At 41.8% G+C, this 21,855-nt stretch overlaps 1 protein-coding gene across 2 annotated transcripts in view; it reads left to right on the forward strand.

The window, feature by feature from the left end:
• Nucleotides 1-21,855, forward strand: part of LOC145354499 (metal transporter CNNM2-like) — a 281,922-nt gene that overhangs the window by 220,171 nt on the left and 39,896 nt on the right. For both annotated transcript variants that reach the window (XM_080205921.1, XM_080205923.1), the window contains one exon: nucleotides 8,426-8,488. In XM_080205921.1, coding sequence (XP_080062047.1) covers nucleotides 8,426-8,488 — 63 coding nt within the window. The remainder of the gene's footprint in view (nucleotides 1-8,425; nucleotides 8,489-21,855) is intronic.

The following is a 21,855-nucleotide window of genomic DNA, read 5'->3' on the forward strand; positions in this document are numbered from 1 at the left end:
TCCAGTGTGCCTGCCTCCACCACCTTGCTTGGTAGTGCATTCCATACCCCCACGACCCTCTGTGTGAAAAACCTCCCTCTAGTATCCAAATTATACTTCTCCCCCCTCACCCTTAGCTCGTGACCCCTCGTGATATTTGTCTCCAATCTAGGAAAAAGCCTGCCACTGTTGACTCTATCTATACCCTTCATTATTTTATACACCTCTGTCAGATCCGTCCTTAATCTCCATCTTTCTAAGGAAAAGAGCCCCAGTTTACCCAATCTTTCCTCATAACCCAGTCCTTCCATACCAGGCAGCATCCTGGTAAACCTCCTCTGCACTCTCTCCAGGGTCTCCACATCCTTCCGGTAGTAAGGTGACCAGAACTGGACGCAGTACTTCAAATGCGGTCTAACCAACGTTCTGTACAATTGTAGCATTAAACGCCAGCTCTTATACTCTATACCCCTTCCTATAAAGGCTAGCATTCTGTAAGCTTTCTTCGCAACCTTCTCCACCTGGGTTGCCACCTTCAGAGACTTGTGCACTTGCACTCCCAGGTCCCTCTGCATTTCTGTACTCTTAATTGGTCTATCTTTTATCATGTAACTCCTCCCTGCATTATTCCTTCCAAAATGCATCACCTCGCATTTGTCAGGATTAAATTCCATCTGCCATCTATCTGCCCAATATCCTTTCTGTAATAATGTGACGAGAATTGTACACAGTATTCCAAGTGTGGCCTTACCAATGTCTTGTACAACTTCAACAAGACGTCCCAACTCTTGTATTCAATATTCTGACCGATGTAACCAAGCATGCGGAATGCCTTCTTCACCACTCTGTCCATCTGTGACTCCACTTTCAATGAGCTATGAATACGTACCTCTAGATCTCTTTATTCTATAACTCTCCCCAACGCCCGACCATTAACTGAGTAAGCCCTGCCCTGGTTCAATCTACCAAAATGCATTACCTCGCATTTGTCTAAATTAAACTCCATTCGTTAGCCCACTGGTCCAGTTGATCAAGAGCCCGCTGCAATTGGAGATAACCTTCCTCACTGTCCACCGTGCCACCAATCGTGATGTCATCTGCAAACTTACTAACCATGCCCTCTATTGTCTCATCCAAATCATTTATATAAAATGATAAATAACAGTGGGCCCAGCAGTAATCCCTGAGGCACACCACTGGTCACAGGCCTCCAGTTTGAAAAACAATTCTCTATAACTACCCTCTGTCAAGAAGCCAATTTTGTATCCATTTAGATACCTCACCCTGGATCCCATGAGTTTTAACTTTATGCAACAACTTACCATGCGGTACTTGTCAAAGGCCTTGCTAAAGTCCATGTTGACAACATCAGCTGCACTGCCCTTATCTGCCTTCTTGGTTACCCCTTCAAAAAACTCAATTAAATTTGTAAGACATGATTCTCCACTCATAAAGCTATGCTGACTGTCCCTAATCAGTCCTTGCACCTCTAAATGCCTGTAGATCCTGTCTCTCAAAATACCTTCCAACAATTTACACACCACAGCAGTGAAGCTGACTAGCCTATAGTTCACAGGCATTTCCCTGCTGCCCTTTTTAAACAAAGGCACAACATTTGCCACTCTCCAGGCACCTCACCTGTGAGTATCGTTGATTCAGTTATCTTGGCTAGGGGACCCACAATTTCCTCCCTAGCCTCCTACAACATCCTGGGATATACCTCATCAGGTCCCGCAGATTTATCTACCTTGATGCGCTTTAAGACTTCCAGCACTTCGTCCTCTGTAATATGTAGACTCCTTAAGACCTCAACATTTAATTCCCCAAGTTCCCTAACTTCCATGCTTTTCTGAACAGTAAATACTGATGATAAGTATTCATTAAGGATCTCATCCATTTCTTGTGGATCCGCACATAGATTACCTTGTTGATCCTTAAGAGGCCATACTTTCTCCCTTGTTACTCTTTTGCCCTTTATGTATTTGTAGAAGCTCTTTGGATTCTATCATATTCCTATGTTTTTTGTATACACAATACTATATGCAGTGTTTCCTTTAAGCTATACTTATATGCAGCAGCCCAGAACATACAGCAAAAGAGACAAACAGGCCACATGCTAATGTGGTTTCTTAAAATGCGCATGCATGGCCACACTGATTTTAAATCGCAGCGCAACAAATGTAGTGAATAGGAATTAGAAGGAAGTATGCCTAAGTATAATTTTCCTCTGCCATTGTTTGACTTTACACTGTTCTTTCTGAGTTGCCTCCACTGCCCCTTCTAGATTGGTATCATCTGTAAATTTAGCCCATTCACAGTGCATCTGAGTCAAAGTCATCAATGAAAATTAGAACCAGTCATCTAAACACTGAGAATTGGCCCCTCCCTAACCCTGACAATCCCTTTAATCAGTAGCCATTTTTTTCTACCCATAAGCTTTGTTCTTAATTCCCACACCTATGATCTTAATTAACCTGTATGGAACTTTATCAGATGTTTTAAATTCAAAAGGCATGGCTTTATAGTGTTTACCGGATGACTGTTGGCCAGGCAAAACTTACTTAAGATGCTCAAATTGAAGCAGGGCTAATGGGTCTGTCATTAGCTATTTGTGTTCTGTCATCATCTTTGAATTAGGGGTTGTTTTCAATTTACTGGTACCTTCCCATATCCATTGACTCATTTCTAATGATTCAGTGCCTCAAATTTCTTCAGTCATGTGTCTCTAAATTCTAGATTAAATACCTCCAACTCTGGGCATTAATTGTTACATGTCTCTTTAACTTGTTTGGAACTACTGTTGAACTAGTTGAATTTATGGAATTCCTTTATTTTTTCTTTCATGATATGTGTAGGTGTTTATCTAGTTGGTTCACTCTACTTGGTCAAGACTCTGTTGCCTGTTTTGCACCACAGCAGAGTTGAATTTTCCTCCCATTATTCGTTCTCAATTGACTTAAAATAAAATGTGACCTCTTTCATGGAGATTGAGAGATCACAACTATACTAACCTTGCTGGTTTACATTAAAGTCAGTTGACTAAGGCATATTAAAGTGCCAAAGATATTTTAAAAGCATCATGCTCAATTGCCGTTTTAAAGAAAATAATGTAGGAATGGTAAGAAACCAAATCACAGCATTTTGGAAAATGCCAGCCTCTATTCAATGTTTATTGAATTTGAATTGCCACCATTTTAAAAATAATTATATACCTTTTTTTAAGAAGTAGACCAATTTGAAAAGCCTGTAGGGTGTAATTATTTAAAATAAAACTCTTGTTCCAGGATCCTTTTGAAATTTGACATAGTTTCAGTTATATTCAAACACTAATTACAAAAGATTTAATTTTGCTGCACTTCACTGTTATTCCAAGGATCATGACGATGTACATGTCAAAGTTGCATCATTAGAAATGCTCAAAGCCTCAAAATATTCCAGTGCAATTGCATTTTCAGCGAAACATTTCTATGCTTATATATAGAGAATATTTTAATAGCACCTTTCACAACCCAAGGGATTTGAAACCAATTTGCAGTTAACAAATTATAGCCTATATTTATCAAAGGAGCACCCATATATTTAACAGTGAAAGAAGGCCCAGAACAATGGCAGACCTGATTGTGGTCTTTCTGTTTGCTTTGTCTTATGACTAAGGACAAAATAAAACAATAGTACCATGAATCACTGTCTAGAAAAAAAAAGGATTGGTGATGATACTGGGTTTTCATATGCCAAAAATTATAATTTGAGACACTTTATACTCTTCTCCCAAATTCTATTGGCCATAATAATAGTGTAAATATATGGAGTCATAGAGTTTACAGCATGGAAACAGGCCTGTTGGCCCAACTTGTCCATAGTGACTCTTTTTTAACCACTAAGCTAATCCCAATTGCCCACGTTTGGCCCATATCCCGCTATATCCATCTTACCCATGTAATTGTCTAAACACTTTTTAAAAGACAAACTTGTACCCGCCTCCACTACAACAATTGTGTGAAATTATTGCCCCTCTGGACCCTTTTGTATCTCTCCCCCCTCATCTTAAGCCCATGCCCTTTAGTTTTAGACCCCCCTACCTTTGCGAAAAGATAGTGACTATCTAGCTGATCTATGCCCCTCATTATTTTATAGACCTCTATAAGATCCCTTCTAAGCCTCCTGCGCTCCAGAGAAAAAAGTCCTAACTTATCTAACCACTCTTTACAACTCGAACAGTCAAGTCCTAGCAAATCTTTTCTGCACTCTTTCTAGTTTAATAATATCCTTTCTATAATAGGTGACCAGAACTGTACATAGTATTCCAAGCGTGACCTTAACTAATGTCTGTACAACTTCAACAAGACATCCCAACTCCTGTACTCAGTGTTCTGACTGATGAAACCAAGCATGCTGAATCCCTTCTTCACCACCCTGTGACTCCATTTTCAAGGAGCTATGAACCTGTACCCCTTGATCGCTTTGTTCTATAACTCTCTCCAACACACTACTATTACTGAGTAAGTTCTTCCCTACTTCCATCTATCAAAATGCATCAGCTTGCATTTTTCTAAATTAAACTCCATTTAAGCTCCACTTGAACCAGAGTTGAAACATTCAGTCTATTTAGTTGAGCGTAATTTGTTTGAAAGCTTCACAACATGTTAACATTTTAATTCTTTTGACGGGTTTTGTGTTAAAATCCTGCAAGCAGCATTGACATGATGAGCATGTTGGGTAATGTTGAGTGGTTTTGATTAACTGACTTACTACACTGAGTTACCTACTTTGGCAAAGTATTGTACTTAACAAGTATAAATTTGATTTGATTTATTATTGTCACATACATTAACATAGAGTGAAAAATATTGTTTCTTGCGCGCTATATAGATAAAACGTACCATTCATACGGAAAGAAACGTACCATTCATAGAGAAGGAAATAAGAAAGACTTGTACTTACATAGTGCATTTCACAAAGTCTCAAAACATTTTACAGCCAACACTAAGAAGTGTTTTAATATAAGAAATCCAGTAGCCTATTGACCACCAAAATGAATGCAAAATACAGCAGATGCTGGAAGTCTGCAAGAAAACAAAGTGCTGGAAACACTCAAGGTCTGGAGCAACTGTGGAAAGGGAGGAGGTCCAGCTGGTGCATGGACCAGGGCTTTGCCCCAGGAGATCCTGGGGGGTATCCAGGCCATCTGAATTGGCTCTTCCTGTGACCAACACACTTCCAGTTCTGCACACTGCGGCGGGTGGCACTACAGCATCCATTGTGCCTGAAAGCAAGCAGGGGATTTCCAGGGGACATCTGCCAAGGTCATCTTGGGCAACAGGGTATGGCAGACAGCAGGCTGCTACACCTCAGCTGTGGATCGTGCAGAAACACCAAAGCATAGCGGTAGCGACGGTGTGGGCAAAGGTGGTATTGAGCACAATAAGATAACGAGTACTGATGTCACCACCATATAATGTATTCAGTATCACTTCATGCACCCTCCTGGTGCTTCCCCGCTTTCATTTCATTTGCCAAATGCACTGTCATCTTCCACATCTAGGTTTGATGTCCACCAATGGTGTCTCCTCTATCTTTCTGTGAGGATGTCAACTGAATGGTTTACTTCCCTGGTCACGGCACAGTGATACAGTGTGATCCAGGTAATGAGGTAGCCTCAGACTTAAGCCATGAAAAATACAGCCTCCATGGTGTGACATAAGTGCCTCCCTAGTCCTGGGCATCCTTGAAGCGAGAAGCTATCAGTGTCCTGAGCCCTTTTTTGGGGCCCATGCTTCGGCCGAGGCTCTTCCTCAGCCTGTTCTGGAGGTTCTCCCATAACGCTGTCCTCCAGATCTTCCTCATCTGATACGATCCATGTCTCCTCTGCCATCTCCCCACCCCTTTGCAGCACCAAGTTGTGGAGGGTGCAGCACACTACTATGCGCAAAACCCTCTGGGGCTATACTGCAAGGCTTGCTCTAGTCCAAGTACCGGCGTCACATGTTGAGTAATCTGATTGTCTGTTCCATTAGCGTGCGATTTTCTGCATGAGCCTTACTTAACAAGTCTCTTCTTCAGTCTACGGCCTCTGCGGAGGTCTCATCAATCTCATATTGAGGGAGTACCCCTTGTCCCCAAGGAGCCAACCCTATAGCTGCTGACTGCCTCAAAGACCACTGGGATCTGAGAGTGATCAAGGATTTAGCAGTTGTCGACACTCCCTGGGATTTGGGTACACACCTGCAGGATATGCTTGGCATTGTCGTAAATGATCTGTGCAGTCAGAAAGTGGAAATCCCTTCAGTTTGTGAAGTGAGCACCATGATGCCATGGAGAGCGTATGGCTATGTTTGTGTAGTCAATGACTTCTTGCACCCGGGGGAATCCTGCAATGTGTGTGAATTCTTTAGCTCTGATATCTTAGCTTGCCTGGTCCCAGTCAAAGTTTATGTAATTATGCACCCTTGCAAAGAGCGCTCCCTGATGCACTTGCATGCAGTTGACTGAGAGATGCCACAGTAATCACCAGTGCAACCCTGACAGGAGCCACTGCATAGAAATTCAGGAAGGCTGTCAGCTTCACCTTCATAAGCCCATGTGAGCCTCTCTCAACTCTGCACCATAGATGGACATCTACCTCAGAGATCCTTAATGGCCTTCAGGACTTCCAATGATGAGAATTGAGGATCCACAGGCATGCCGGCTGAGCTATGAAACTTTTGCCTTTTGTATTGAGTGCAAAACTCTCTGTAATGACTGTTTGCAAGCTATCCACATCACTGCATAGGGGCTCATTGTCGAAAGAACATACATTTATTACATCTCTTGTAATCACACACAGAATTCTGTGTTATTGTAGCTTCTCAATTCAGTGTCAATTGATTAATTTAGCCTTCTGTCCCATTCTTAGTTTTGTTGATTCCTGCCTTATGGACATGAGCCTTTACCTTTTAATGAGAAAAGTAGCATTTGTGACTCAATTTTGAAGCTATCACAAACTATGCTAATCTCTGAAGGATATTTAAAAAAGTTAAATTCGTAAGGACCGAACCTTGAGGATAATATTGAGCCATTTAGGTCAGAAAGATCCAAGGGTTGCTTCTTAGACTGTGCTTACTTCGCTGATCTCTGGACAATACTCTGTATACGTGAATCTAAAATTCAGAAGTATTGTGATGTTAGTGTAACTTTAAGAGCTTTTTAAAATTATTTTCACAGCCTTAGGTGATGTTGTTGTTGAGAAGAGGTAGAACTGTTGACAAGTCAGGTGGCAGGAGTTCATTTTCAGTTTCTGTTTTGGGAGTTGGTGTGTTACAAGCATCAAACTAAAAGAGAAGGCTCTCTCCTTTCTTTAAAAATTCTGTTGGTTAGCTGAAGACAAGACCTTGTTTTCTGAAGGGTGCAAATCTGCTGCTGTTGGGGACTGGACCAGATTTGCTCTAGTGTTTTGGAAAGCTGTCTTGCCTTCAAACTGTTCTGAGTCTCGAGCATTTGACTACAGAATTCAACTAATGGCCTCTATCCCAGTATCATGTGAGCAGTAGACTTTGCTGTATTGAACCAGTTTAAAGGGTTGTTAATAGAAGTTGGTTTGATTGGGACAACTTATTCATTAAGGTTTATACAGTATTGCTTTTGTTTGTAATTGTTAGAAGTTATTGTGCTCCGGTTTCCTCCCACAGCCTGAAAGATGTGCCAGTTAGGTGCCTTGACCCGAACATGCACCAGAGTGTGGCAACTAGGGGAATTTCACAGTAACTTCATTGCAATGTACACCTTACTTGTGACTAATAAATAAATTTAACTTTAATTTTCTTTCCATAGTTGTTAACTATATTCTTAAATAAACTTTGTTTGATAAAAGCTCCCTAGTGCTTTTGAATCACACCTGAAGTACAACTCATGCTTATCCAAAATCAAAATGCAAAGCTTATCATTCAGGTGGGCTTCATAAAAAAACTTTGGAGTTTGTAACCTGAGCCACAATAGTATGGACATCTGTTCAACTTGGTTGTGATGCCATCCATGGTGGAGTAACCTGTTGATATTCACTGGCTTTGCAAATGAAGCTGCAAATTGGCTGAAGTACTGGAAGGTGCATCTGAAGCAGTTAACTTGCAAAGTGGTCACTTTTTCAGGACAGGCATGGAGGAAAATAGAAAGTATTTTTAATAATGCATTTAATCTCTTTAATTGGTCAATAGTGAGATGAGTAATTTAACACTTAACATCAAACTTTCCAAAAGAACAGGTAATGTTACATGGTTTGTGTTTGAGATCTGTTATGGTGGTATATTGTGTATAATCTATGATTTATTGATGCCAACTTTATGTACAAGGTCAGAGTTCTGTTTCCCAGAGTTCTCTTGTCTCTATTAATACATGTAAAATATGTGACTTAAATATTTTGGCACTGTTAATTTTCACTACTTTCTTTCTGTTTTTACTTTTCCTTCTCCTTTAGTACCTTTGTCTCTATCTCGTACCTTTGCTGTCAGCAGAACTGAATCACTGGCTGGTTCACCAGGTAAATTTATACAATTATTTTACTGTGTTTGTTAAGACTGTAATTTGCACACAAGTAAATAACAATTTATTTCAATATTAGATAGAAATCTCTTTAATGTGCAGAATGCAAAAGTTTCAAGGGTCATTACTGCACCTATGTGATATAAAGAATCTTAAACAAAATCAGAAATGCTGGAAAATCTCCAACAGTCTGGCAGCATCTGTGGAGAGAGAATAGACATGATCTGGAGTTGGAGAATAGAGCCAGCATTTCAAGTCAGAATGATCCTTCAGACTCGTAATGTTGGCTCTATTCTCTCTCCACAGATTCTGTCAAACCTGCTGAGATTTTCGAGCATGTTCTGTCTTTGTTTCAGATTCCGTCATCTGCAGTATTTTGTCTTAACCTCAAAAAATCTTACAGCAATAGTTCAATCCTGGAGTTCTCAGTCATAGGTCAATCCTTCAGCTTTTACGATTATACTGATGCACAATTTGTATTCATTAAAACATGCACTGTACTTCTAGTATATTTGGTACTGTGGAGAGAAATATCTGCAATAGGCTGAAATTTTCCAGGCCTGCAGAGGTGACTTTAACAGCACTTTTTGAGAAAATTGGAAAAATTTGTGTTGAGTTGGTTTCTTGATGCATTTCCATCTCAGTGCTTTTTGGAAGCAGACTAATGGGTTTGTTGATGACACTTCCAGCAGTGGGGGAGCTCCATTGAAAAATGGTAATGGGCTACTTATCTTCAATTTTCCAGGCCACAGTGGCAGCAGTGGTTAGCACTGCTGCCTCTCAGCACGAGGGACCCAGGTTTAATGAACGCCTCGGGTCACCGTCTGTGTGGAGTTTGCACGTTCTTCCCACATCTACATGGGTTTCCTCTGGATGTGGGGGTTAGGTGATTGGCCATGCTAAATTGTCCCTTAGTGTTTGAAAATATGTAGATTATAGAATCGTACAGTACAGAAGGAGGCCATTTCGTCCATCAAGTCAGCACTGACCACAATCCCACTCAGGTCCTATTCCTATAATCCCATGCATTTACCCTAGCTAGTCCCCTGTATTTACCCTAGCTAGTTCCCAATATTTACCTTGCTAATCCCGCTGACACTAAGGGGGCAATTAAGCATGGCCAATCCACCTAACCTGCACATCTTTGGTCTGAGAGAGAAAACCCATGCAAATACAGGGAGAACATGCAAACTCCACACAGACAGTGACCCGAGCTAGGAATCAAACACATGTCCCTGGCGTTTCAGGGCAATTAGCAGTGTAAATTATGTAGGGTTACAGGGATAGGGTCTGGGTGAGGATGTTGTCAGTCCTGGCTTGATGGGCCGAATGGCTTCCTTCTGCACTGTAGGGATTCTATGATTCCATGACTAATGATATTACTAATGGCGCGCAGGTATATAGGGGCCCAAAAATAAATCGGAGGTGGCATCACAGCATGATGCCCAAACTGTAACTCATTTGAAGGTTACATATATTTGCTGGCAGTAAAATTCACAAAGCAAATCGACCTGCAAACAGCAGGTATATCTTTGCAGTCGCCATCGAGACTGATATCTCTGCAAATCCTTGCTCTGCTGCAAATCCTTGCTCTGCTGTTTCCGTTCCTTTGAAGCTGCCTGCATGGCCCTGCTGACAGCCAGGCATTACCCATGCATGCATTTAAATTGACTTAATGGGCTGCATGCCCAACTTTACCGGCATTTCCCCTTTACCACCTTGTTCGCCCATCTAGAACTGGCGCGAAACAGTCATACTCCATGTAAGTCAAATTCAGTGCTCTGTCAGTGAGGAGGTAAGTGGTAAGCGCCTGCTTGAGACTGGGAGGGGGCGGGGGTGGGTCTGACAGCTCTCTGCTTAAGATCGGTGGTTGGGGGGGCTGAAAGGGGGGGCCTATTGCCACACTGCTTGTGATCAGTGGGGATGAAAGGAGGGGACTGCTGCACTGTGCCTGAGATTGGTGGGGGGAAAGGGACCTGTGATTGGGTATTGGGGGGCAGATAAGGGGGGGTCAGTAATGTTGTGGGGGAGTTGGACAATGTCTTTGGGGGCCAGGGGGAGGCTTTATCTGGCCCGGGAAGGATGTGACAGGGGAGCAGCATTCCATCATCTTTTTTTCTGTGCATGTGCAGTTGGAGGCACCAATCAGAGCTGCAGGGTTTGGGAGCATTAAGCTCCACCCACAGGCATGTACGGTGCAATTCGGAATGGCTGATATTTTTCAGGCAGAGTGCATATGGGGGCACCCCAGAACAGGCCTAAAAGTCGGATCTGAAACACTCCCAGCTTCACATCCGCCCAGCACTTAGAATCAAAATGCTAAAATAGGGCCTGATGTGTTGATTAGCCTACTCTTGTTCCTGTGTCACATGGTCTTATTTTCATGTTTATTCCTCCAGGGCAGCCTGTTTAACAGAGGATTGATTTCCCATTTGTATCAAGTTGTCACAGAATACTGCATTGATTATAGAGTCATAGAAGTTTACAGCATAGAAACAGGCCCTTTGGCCCAACTTATCCATGCAACCCAATTTTTACCACTAAGCTAATCCTAATTGCCTGCATTTGGCCCATATCTCTCTACACACATCTTACCCATGTGACTGTCTGAATGCTTTTTGAAAAACAAAATTGTACTCATCTCAGCTATTGCATCTGGCAGCTTGTTCCAGACACTCACCACCCTCTGAATGGAAAATGTTGCCCCTCTGGACCCTTTTGTACCTCTCCCCTCTCAACTTAAACCTATGCCCTCTAGTTTTAGATTCCCCTACCTCTGGGAAAAGATGTTGACTATCTAGCTGATCAATACCCCTCTTTATTTTATAGACCTCTATAAGATCACCCCTAAGCCTCCTACGCTCTAGGGAAGAAAGTCCCAGTCTATCCAGCCTCTCCTTATGACTCAAACCATCACGTCCTGGTAGCATGCTAATAATTTTTTTCAGTATGCTTTCTAGTTTAATAATATCCTTGCTATAATATGACCAGAATTGTGCACTGTACTCAAATGTGGTCTTACCAATGTCTTGTACAACTTCAACAACACATCCCAACTCCTGTATTCAATGTTCTGATCAATGAAACCAACCAAGGATGCCGAATGCTTTCTTCACCATCCTGTCCGCCTGTGACTCTACTTTCAAGGAGCTACGAATGTGTACTCCTAGATCTCTTTGTTCTGTAACTCTCCCCAATGTCCTACAATTAACTGAGTAGTCCTTGTCCCGATTCAATGTACCAAAATGCATCACCTCACTTTTATGTAAATTTGACTCCATCTGCCATTCATCGGCCCACTGGCCCAATTGATCAAGATCTCTGCAATCCTAAATGATCTTTTTCACTGTCTGCTATGCCATCAATCTTAGTGTCTTCTGCAAACTTACTAACCATACCTCCTATATTCTCATCCAAATCATTAATATAAATGACAAATATCAGTGGACCCAGGCCCGATGCCTGAGGCATACCGCTGGTCACAGTTTGAAAAACAATCCTCTACAACCATCCTCTGTCTTCTAAAGTGTAGCAGTGGAATCCACTATTTGCTTCAAATTATTTTTCCTGAATTTCCAATTGTTATTGTTTGGGTTAGTAATCAACCCATTACAACCAGAAGTGCTATTTGACTGTTTTTTGCACTCCTCTACTAATGAGCTGCTTTAGAAGAAAAGTAGCAGTAAGTTTATCCAAGGAGAAAGAGGTCATTTTTAAACCTGAGTACTGTACTTTGAATTTAAAAAATTCCCATGTTGGTCATCATTTCCACAATTTACCACATCTTGTGCAACTGCTTTGAGTCATTAACTTTATGGATAACTAATCTCAGTAATCTTTACTGGAATAATGGGAAAGTATTGCAATGACGAGGTATTTGGGTCTTATTTCTTTCTTCTCTTTCCAGTCAATCCTCAAATAGGATAAAACCAGTCAGGCTTTACCGAAAATAGCGGGAATGCCTGATATTGTTATGATCAAGTTCTCTGTCTCTGAGAATTTTAAAATAATGTATACATGTTAATTTTATTCATGGAAAATTAAGTTGTGTATTTTCGGAGTATTTCAGATGATTATGACTGGAATTTGACATAGGATGACATGTGGCGATGTTGTTCCATATATGGCATGGAAAGACTATTTGCTTTCCAATCCTGTAATAACATTTCCACTTACATCACAAGATTCACATTTTTCATTATTAACTCCTACAAAACTTCAGTTGGCTGTTCTAGTATTTCAGCTATATTTTAGCGTCCAGTGAATCAAAAATGGAGTACATATTAAGTTATAAAAAAAACATATTGAGACAGTGGATTGAATTATACGTGGTAAAATTGGACCTTTACTGTGCCCGATCAAATGTATTATTAGGAATGATGTTGTGTTGCATTCCCAACACCACCGTGCTCAAATGTGATAATATTGGGGATGGGGTGGAGGTGGGATGCTGGTGACGGCAGTGGCCCTAGAAATTGGGAGCCTACCCATCTTATTGAAATGGATTTAAATTGGTTTTTGTTTAGCTAGTGAAAATGGCAGTCGATTAAAGGCTTTATTGCTCTCTGCACATAATATTTCAGAGTGTGTGAATTCCATCACGTGGGGATCTCATTTTTTTTCACAAATGTTGTATGGGCAGGTTAGCAGTCATCAGCTATGTCCTTAGTTTGACCCCAGTGTTCAGGCTGCTGTGAATACCGCTGTCATTTGCTTATGGAAGCTGTGTTTCTAGAGGATACCTTGTTGTTTTGAGGCTTTAACTACCCTTCAGAAAAGTGTATTTAAACTTTCAACTGTACTTCAGCTTATTTAGTTGTAAAAATTGGGGATAGTGGCCTCTGTAGGAGACAGTTCCTCCAATGTGAAGGAGAAGGGGTGGAGGACAAGGAGAACAGTAAGAAGGCCTAATGGTCAGAGGCAGGATGCACTAGTGATCGATGATGCAGTAGTATTCCAGAGCAATTAGCTGTTAGAGGCAGGATATTGCAACAACAGAGGCACAGAACAAGGATTATGATGACAATTGAGTATAAAGGCAGAGAATGAGCTACCTTCAAATGTCAGACACAATGCCAGAGGAGACTTGAGCTGTCCAGAAGCACAGAGGCCCCTTTCTGAGATGCTGTTAGGGGAGATAGTTTAAACTGTGTTAGTGGCAATCCAGTGTCAGTAGCTGTAAAACTGATTTGTTTGCTGAATTTCTTTTCCATTGGATCCTTTCAGATTATCTGTGGAGACCTTAATGGCATATGCAGCCTGCTGCACATCATTGTAATAGGTTTTTACAGATGCAATGTTCTGAAGAGCAGGTCAGCACATTGCATTTTTAGTGCACTGTCACAGCCAACTTGAATGAGCCAGCAGCTTTGCAGTGATCACATGTTTCCCCAGGGTTCAGGGAGCAATAGACAGCACTCACATCACCATAAAAGCTCCAGCAGGCCAGCTCTGTACGTTCATTAACAGGAAGGACTACTCCTCAATTGTCCAGTTGGTATCTGACTTCAGTCAAAAAATTATGCAGGTATTTGTTCAGTACCCGGGCAATAGTCATGATTCCTACATTCTTGGGAACCTCTAGGTGCCAGGCATGTTTAATGAACCTGATACAGTGGATTGTTTGCTTCTGGGTGATGAGGGTTACCCTTTGAAGAGATAACATGATGCCATCATTGTGAGGGCCTCTAGAACAGATGTGGAGAGGAACTATAATGACAGCCAAGGCATCACCAGGGCCATTGCCGAGCAGACAGTAGGGCTGCTAAAGATGAGGTTCAGATGCCTGGATAGATTAGGAGGAACATTGTAGGACATGCCACCCAGAGTTTCACTCTGTGCTGTGCTCTGCATAACCTCATCATTCAGAGAGGGATACTCTGGAGAAGAGGAGATGCAAGATAGTGGCTGATGATGGGGTTGAAGAGGGGGTGAGGGAACACTCCAATGGAGAAGTGCAAGAGCCTGCACTGGAGAGTATGGATGCCCTTAATAACAGCTAGTGAGGCATTCTTGAGCTCTGGGATGCATGTACTGCCTATGTCTCGGTGGCTTTCCATCCAGACTGTGAACATACTATGAAAGTTTCACCACCTTGATTCCTTGGCCATTCTTGCAACTCGACCAAAGTTCATTACAAGCAATTCATGAACCTTTTCTCTATACATTTCCTAAAGCGTTTACAGATAAATGGAACCTCTGCATGAGGGATAATACATTGAAAGTTATTAACATATTGGCAATGGCTCTCTAATAACATCTACAAAATGCACCCATGTGACCCACTTTACGACTAGTGTGAAGTTTTCTTAATTCTTCTCCAAATGCTGTGGCAGAATTCTTCCCACCTTGCTCATTGCTGTGCTGGTGAGAAGCTGCTAATCAGCTTATACCCCTGTCCTGGATAACCAAGTAAGAAGTCTCAACACCAGGTTAAAGTCCAGTAGGTTTATTTGGAATCACAAGCTTTTGGAGTGCTGCTCCTTTATCAGGTGAACGGACTTTAGTTCAGAAACACAGCATATATAGGCAAAGATACAATTGCAAGGTCATTACAGATTGGAATGTGAAGAATGGTTGGAATGTGAGTCTTTACAGGTAATCAAGTCTTTGCGGGTACAAACAGTGTGCGTGGAGAGAGAGATCATCACAGGGTAAAGAAATGTAAATTGTCTCATGCCAGGACAGGATTTTGCAAACCTATAGTGGGGGCTACAAGTAGTGTGACATGAACCCAAGATACCGGTTGAAGCCGTCCTCATACAAATGGAACTTGGCTATTAATTTCTGCCTGGCGATTCTGCCTTGTCATGTGTCTCGAAGGCTGTCTTGGAGCACGCTTACCCGAAGATTGGAGGCTAAATGCTCTTGACTGCTGAAGTGCTCCATGACTGGAAGGGAACACTCTTGCCTGGCGATTATTGCACAGTGTCCGTTCATCTGTTGTCATAACATCTGCATGGTCTTGCCAATGTACCACACCTCAGCACGTCCTTTCCTGCAGCGTATGAGGTAGACAACGTTGGCAGAGCCACATGAGTATGTACTGTGTACCTGGTGGATACAGGAGTGATAGTGGTATCCATGCTGATGATCTGGCACATCTTGCAGAGGTTGTCGTGGCAGGGTTGTGTAGTGTCGTGGTCATGATCGACATGGATACCACTATCACACGCATGGACACCACCCACCAGCTACACGGTACATACTCGTGCAGTTCAGCCAACATTCATAGAAATCATAGAAACCCTATAGTGCAGAAAGAGGCCCATTGAGTGCACCGACCACAATCCCACCCAGGCCATACCCCCATATCCCTATATATTTTGCCCACTAATCCCTCTAACCTGTGCATCCCAGGACAGTAAGGGGCAATTTTTTAGCGTAGCCAATCAATCTAACCCGCACATCTTTGGACTGTGGGAGGAAACCGGAGTACTCGGAGGAAACCCATGCAAACACGAGGAGAATGTGCAAACTCCACGCAGTGACCCAAGCCAGGAATCAAACCCAGGTCCCTGGAGCTGTGTAGCAGCAGTGCTAACCACTGTGCTACCGTGCCGCCCTGTGTTCTCTTCGAGTCGGAGAGCACTTAAGTCAATGGCATTCACCCTCCGATCTTTAGGTAAGGATCTCCAAGGCAGCCTTCAAGACACACGACAATGCAGAATCGCCGAGCAGAAACTAATAAGCAAGTTCCGCATGCATGAGGACAGCCTCAACTGGGATCTTGGGTTCATGTCACACTACTTGTAAGCCCCACCATACTGCCTGCGTTTGCAAAATCCTACGAACTGTCCTGGCTTGACACAATTCACACCTCTTTAACCTGTGATTATCTTTTTCTTCACACACACTGTCTGTATCTGTAAAGACTTGAATTTCCAATCATTCTTCACATTCCAGTCTGTAATTATCTTGCAATTGTGTCTTTGTTTATATATGCCATGTTTGTGAACTAACCTCCACTTATCTGATGAAGAAGCAGCGCTCCAAAGTTTCTTTCACAAAGTTTCTTTCAGGAAGCTTCCAGTCTTTAAACACATTATATTCATGTAACCATGCCGTACCTCAGTAATCCTTCCACTAGCCCTCTTGCCCTCTGTGTCCCAGATTTGGATGAAGCACCTTGCAATCTCACCAGTCCCCAGGCCTTCTTCTAGTTTTACTTTTGCCAATGGAGCTGGTCTATTCCATGGAGGACAACAGCAGAACCTCCTCTTTCAGCTGTGTGAGGGTTGTCAGACTGGGCAATTCAGCACCAGTCTTGCTTCTTTTACAGATGTTGTGGGCCCACTTTTCATAAATTGAGGCCTGACACTGCTCTGATATTTATTCTGAGGTACCTTAATTTCAACAGATGTCCAAGCTTTTTGAAGAATGTGTAGGCAGCTAGCACACTGTGATTGCATGGGTGCTCTATGCAAGCTGGTTGCTCTGTTTCCCTACATAAAGACAATAATTGCACTTCTAAGCTGTGGTAGTGTTTTCAGGCAAACTGAATTGTAAAATGTACTATATAAATTTAAGCCTTATCATTAAATTTGATTTCCTCATTATATCGATCTTTTTGATTCCTTTATCATTCAAAGGTCTAGATTAGATGATCCCATAACAGTCCCAAAGTAGGTCAAACCAACACGACTGTCATGTACCTTATTTACTGTGTCTGCTGATTGAGTATTTTCTGTAAACTTGGATAAATAACTCTTCCTTCATCCAATCCATTAATATAGTTGGTAAAATTCTGAGGTCCCTGTAGAGAACCCTAAGTCATGTCAATTTATGTCCACTTTATCTCTGGAGGTAGATATGCCTCCTACTTATCCCAGTGTTCCAACTGCAAACTCAAAGGAGTGACTATCCTCAAACGCCAGAAACTCCTAGCCTTGATATTTCAGACTGTCTACACCCTATTTCAAATTCTGAAATTATTAGTTAAATGAATTTGAGTTAGAGATTTTGTGCAGATGTGCTTGTCTGAGTTGACATCTGCTTTTTGAAACTTTATTCAGAACCACACATAATTGGTTTGACCTACTTTGGGACTGTTGTGGGATCATCTAATCTAGACCTTTGAATGATAAGGAATCAAAAAGATCGATATAATGAGGAAATCAAATTTAATGATAAGGCTTAAATTTATATAGTACATTTTACAATTCAGTTTGCCTGAAAACAATGAAGATTATGTTATAAATTGGTATTTATCTAATTGATCTGCTCCTTTTGTCAACTTGCTCTAATTTGAGCTGCAGTTCAGATTTTAAGCTATTATTCTCTTGTACCCACTACTTCAATACACTTAGTCCCACCTCATGTAATTTGCAACTTGGTCTTATCGCACAAAACTCTGAAGTGTACTAAACAGTGGAGCCTGGGCATATTGGTGGGATGGGCAGACTGAAGGTAGTCAAAGTTCAATGTAGAAAATTAATAGAAGTGAAATGATGCAATTTTAAAGGGATTCAAGGAGGGGGAAACATTATTGTGCAAAGATCTTTGAAGGTGTCAGGACAGGTTAAAAAAAAATTAAACATCTGACATTCTGGTTTCAAGATATAGGGAGCAACTTTCCCATCCCACCTGTTGCAACTTCAGCGAGTTCACACTATTGAGAGACCTTTCAAATATCTAGACTGAGGGAAGTGTTTTAAAAGTTCTGGGGAACGAATGCGCCATCAACATGTTCACTGCTTTTGTAGAGCAGTGGGCCAGGAGACGCAAGCGGAGGCCATTTTGCAGGCTTCCCACTGGGCGCCACGGCCTCCATGAGTCTCCAGCAGCTGGATTTCTGGCGCCATCAACTCTGCACCAGAAGTCAGTGCAGAGCTGTATAAATTATTCAAATTACCATTTAAATATATTTTGCCTTTAACATTTGCCTTTATCATTTGTTAACATTAAATGTTAGCAAATTAACATTTAATGATATAACATTTAAATATATACCAAATGTTTCAGTTCTGGGCCCAGAACTGAAATTTCCGGGCCCGCTAGTGTATCCTTCCCCCTTGGTAGTGCCATGGGGGTGGGGCCTCTGGGGTAGATCGGCAGGGGTTGGGGGGGGGTCTCACTGTCACACTGCAGAAGGATCAGTGACAGAGGGAGGGAGGCCGGCGATCGGGACCATGCATTGGAGTGGGGGAACGGGAAGCAGGTCAGTCAAGGCTGGCCCGGATGTGTTTGGGGGGTAGGGGTTGGCAACAATCAGGCCCTGGGAGGATCAGAGGGGCAGTGATGCAGGCATATGGGCCTGGTCAGCATTCGGGAGGCTGGCAGTGTGGGGCTACTGCACATGCGCCAATCTCAATGCTGACAGAGTGGTGCATGTAAAGTGGTCCGCTCAGCACTATGCTGCCTGCCTCTCCAGCAGGAAGAGGCCCACCCACTGATTTTTCACAAGATTTATGCTAGTGCACTCTGCAGTGCACAGAGTGTGGGCGATTCATTTGAAAGTCCCGCTGAAAAACCAGTGGGATTTACTCCAGTTTTTATGTGAATTTGACACTTAGAATGTTTTGAGAGAATAGCCCCCACAGAGTACAAAGGCATTACAGGAATATGAGGAAAGAGCAAGGACGTGGGATAAAATGAGTTGCTTTTCAAAAGGGCCAGCATAGATTTGACATGGGGAATGGCCTCTTCCTTTGCAGTCCAAATTTACGATTCCATGAATTTGCTTTTAATTTAAACAGATGTGATGAGAAGAGCATAGTTTACATCAAAAGATATAGATCTGGATCTTCTGAGAAGTGGCAGCCACCACTGGATTGCTGCTCTGATTAAAAAAAAATCCCCTCTCCCCCAACTTGGTGAGGCCTCTTATTTCTTTGAGGGCTTTCTGAATCCAGCTTGTGTCGCACAGTATCCCTTGGAGAGCTCTGTCACAGTACAATAAGAGTCATGAAGGGAGGTGGGGATGACAGGACACCCTTTTTTATGGCACTAATTTAAAGGCCCAAAAGTTGGTGAATGTTGGTGAGCGGGCAAATGTTGGTGAGTGGATAGGGGCAGGTGGGTGAGAGCAGGTGGATGGTAAGGGGGTCATCGGGGATCAATGGGGGGGGGGGGGGGCGTTAGTCAGTGTGAGTGAATGGAAGTCAGTTCTGTACTTACCCAGGTGTTAGACTAGGTTTTAATCTGTCGAACATTTCCTGTGTCACTATTTTGGTAAATACCGTGGAACTGTCTGAAGTCTCTGACCCCCCTGCTCAGAGTTGGAGACATTCATGGTGGGCTTTGAGAAGTAAGGTAACTGACCATCAGAAGTTCAAGTTTCCTGGACAATTCCCATGGAGGTTGGCATGTCAGGATTTCCATAGGATCCCAATGTGCATTTTTGGCAGTATGTCTTGGTCTCTGTTGATCAGAAGACTGGAAGATTTAGCCCCTTATCAGAAGATGTGATGTGTTATCAAATCAATAAATCATTGATTCAATTCTTGTTGAGTATTTGACTGTAGGGACCATTGTAACTGACCACGGTACAAAGAAGATCAATGCTGAAGTTTAAACATTGGACAATCTCACTGTCGTCTATATAAGGATTAAAAACAGTAGTTTGAAAATTGTTGCTGATGGTTTGCCCATTAGAAAGCAATGTATTGGGATAAAGGTCACCCTAGTTACCCAAATAATTTAGGCATCTTAAAAATGTAGTGAGTGTAATCATGACAAACAGGGACTTGATGAATGTATAAAGAATGAAGATTCTGTGGCCATTTGTGTGTGAGGTCATATAATGTCATGTGAAAAATGTTGTGTGACACTAAACAAAATCTCATGTGGTATCAGCAAGCACTTCATCCTGCAAGAATTCAAAGCTGAAATACTACACCCGAAACCTTAAAAAAACTTGTCCTTTTGTCAATGTGACCCAGTTGTGTAAATTGCTATGATTTAGTACTCCTTAACATGCAGAATAGTTATCTATAAATTCAGGAATAGCAAGATACTTTTTTCATTGTTTACAGTAAATTTGGGTACTTTTGCATGTTTAGTTATCACTATAACATTTCAATTTAAGATTCCAAAATAGAGATTTACATTAATGAAAGCGGTGATTCAGTCCAATGTGCCTGTGTTGGCTAATTATAACTGGCTCAAAACATCTCCAGAAGAGATTCCATGTTTATGTACAAAATAGTTCATCGCCAGAAACTGTTTGGACAAGTCTAGGACATTTGGGGAAAGGGGTGTCTTTAAGCCGGTGTGTAAAATAGAATTACAGAAAGAGGCTATTCAACCCATCTTGTCCATACTGATTCTATGCAAGAGAAACTCAGCTAATTCAAAACTTCGTTCTTTCCCTGTAACTGTACATAATTTTCCCTCAGATACTTATCCAATTTGCTTTTTCAAGCCATGTTTGAATCTACCTCCAACGGACGCTAAGGCAGTGAATTCCATATCATAATAACTTGCTGCATAAAAAGCTTTCTTCTTGTTGCCATTGCAGTTCACCTTATTTCAGTATCCTCTCATTTTCATCCCTTTCACCAATGGGAACAGTTTCCCTCTATCTACTCTGCCTAGACCCCTCATGATTTTGAACACCTCTATCAAACCTCCTCTTAAACTTCTTTAAGGAGCACAACCCCACCTCCTACAGCCAATCCACATTACTAAAGTCCCTCATCACTGAAATAGTTCTCATAACTCATTTTGGTCCACTCTATAAAATCTTTACTTCCATTCTATAGTGTGGTGTTAATTATTCACTATACTTCAGTTGAGGCTGATGCAGAATTTTATAAAGGTTCATCATTACTGCTTGATTTTTGTACTATTTCTTCAACCTGCCATGCCACATTCAGCAACTTGTACACATATACCACCAGGTCTCTGTTCCTGCACCGTCTTTAAAACTTAGCCCTTTGTTACCTTATGTTGTCTTTGCTTATACTTACTAACATTGCATACTCAATTTATGTTAAAACATGACTGCCAAATATCGAACCATTTCACCATTCACTCAGCCAACTTTGTATCCATGTTACCACTTTCAGTTTTATTTCAGGGGTTTCAACTTTGCTAGCAGCACTATTATGTGGCACTTTATCAAATGTCTTTTGGACGACCATGTACAACCAGCCACATGACCGTTAACAGCTCCTCTATTATCTCATCAAAAAATTTAATCAAGTTAGTTGCCTAGTAAAATAAAAATGGGACTAAGGGACATAGTTTAAAGATAAGGGGTTGCCCATTTAAGACTGAGATGAGGGGAATTTCTTTTCTGAGGGTTGTGAGTCTGGGGATCTCGCTTATTGAGTGATAGAGACAAGTCATTGAATATTTTTAAGGCAGAAGTAGATAGATTCTTGATTAACGAGGGAATCAAAGGTTATCACAGATAGGCAA

This window comes from Carcharhinus amblyrhynchos, chromosome 17, assembly GCF_965287045.1.
Source record: "Carcharhinus amblyrhynchos chromosome 17, sCarAmb.v2.hapA, whole genome shotgun sequence".
NCBI classification, from domain to species: domain Eukaryota; kingdom Metazoa; phylum Chordata; class Chondrichthyes; order Carcharhiniformes; family Carcharhinidae; genus Carcharhinus; species Carcharhinus amblyrhynchos.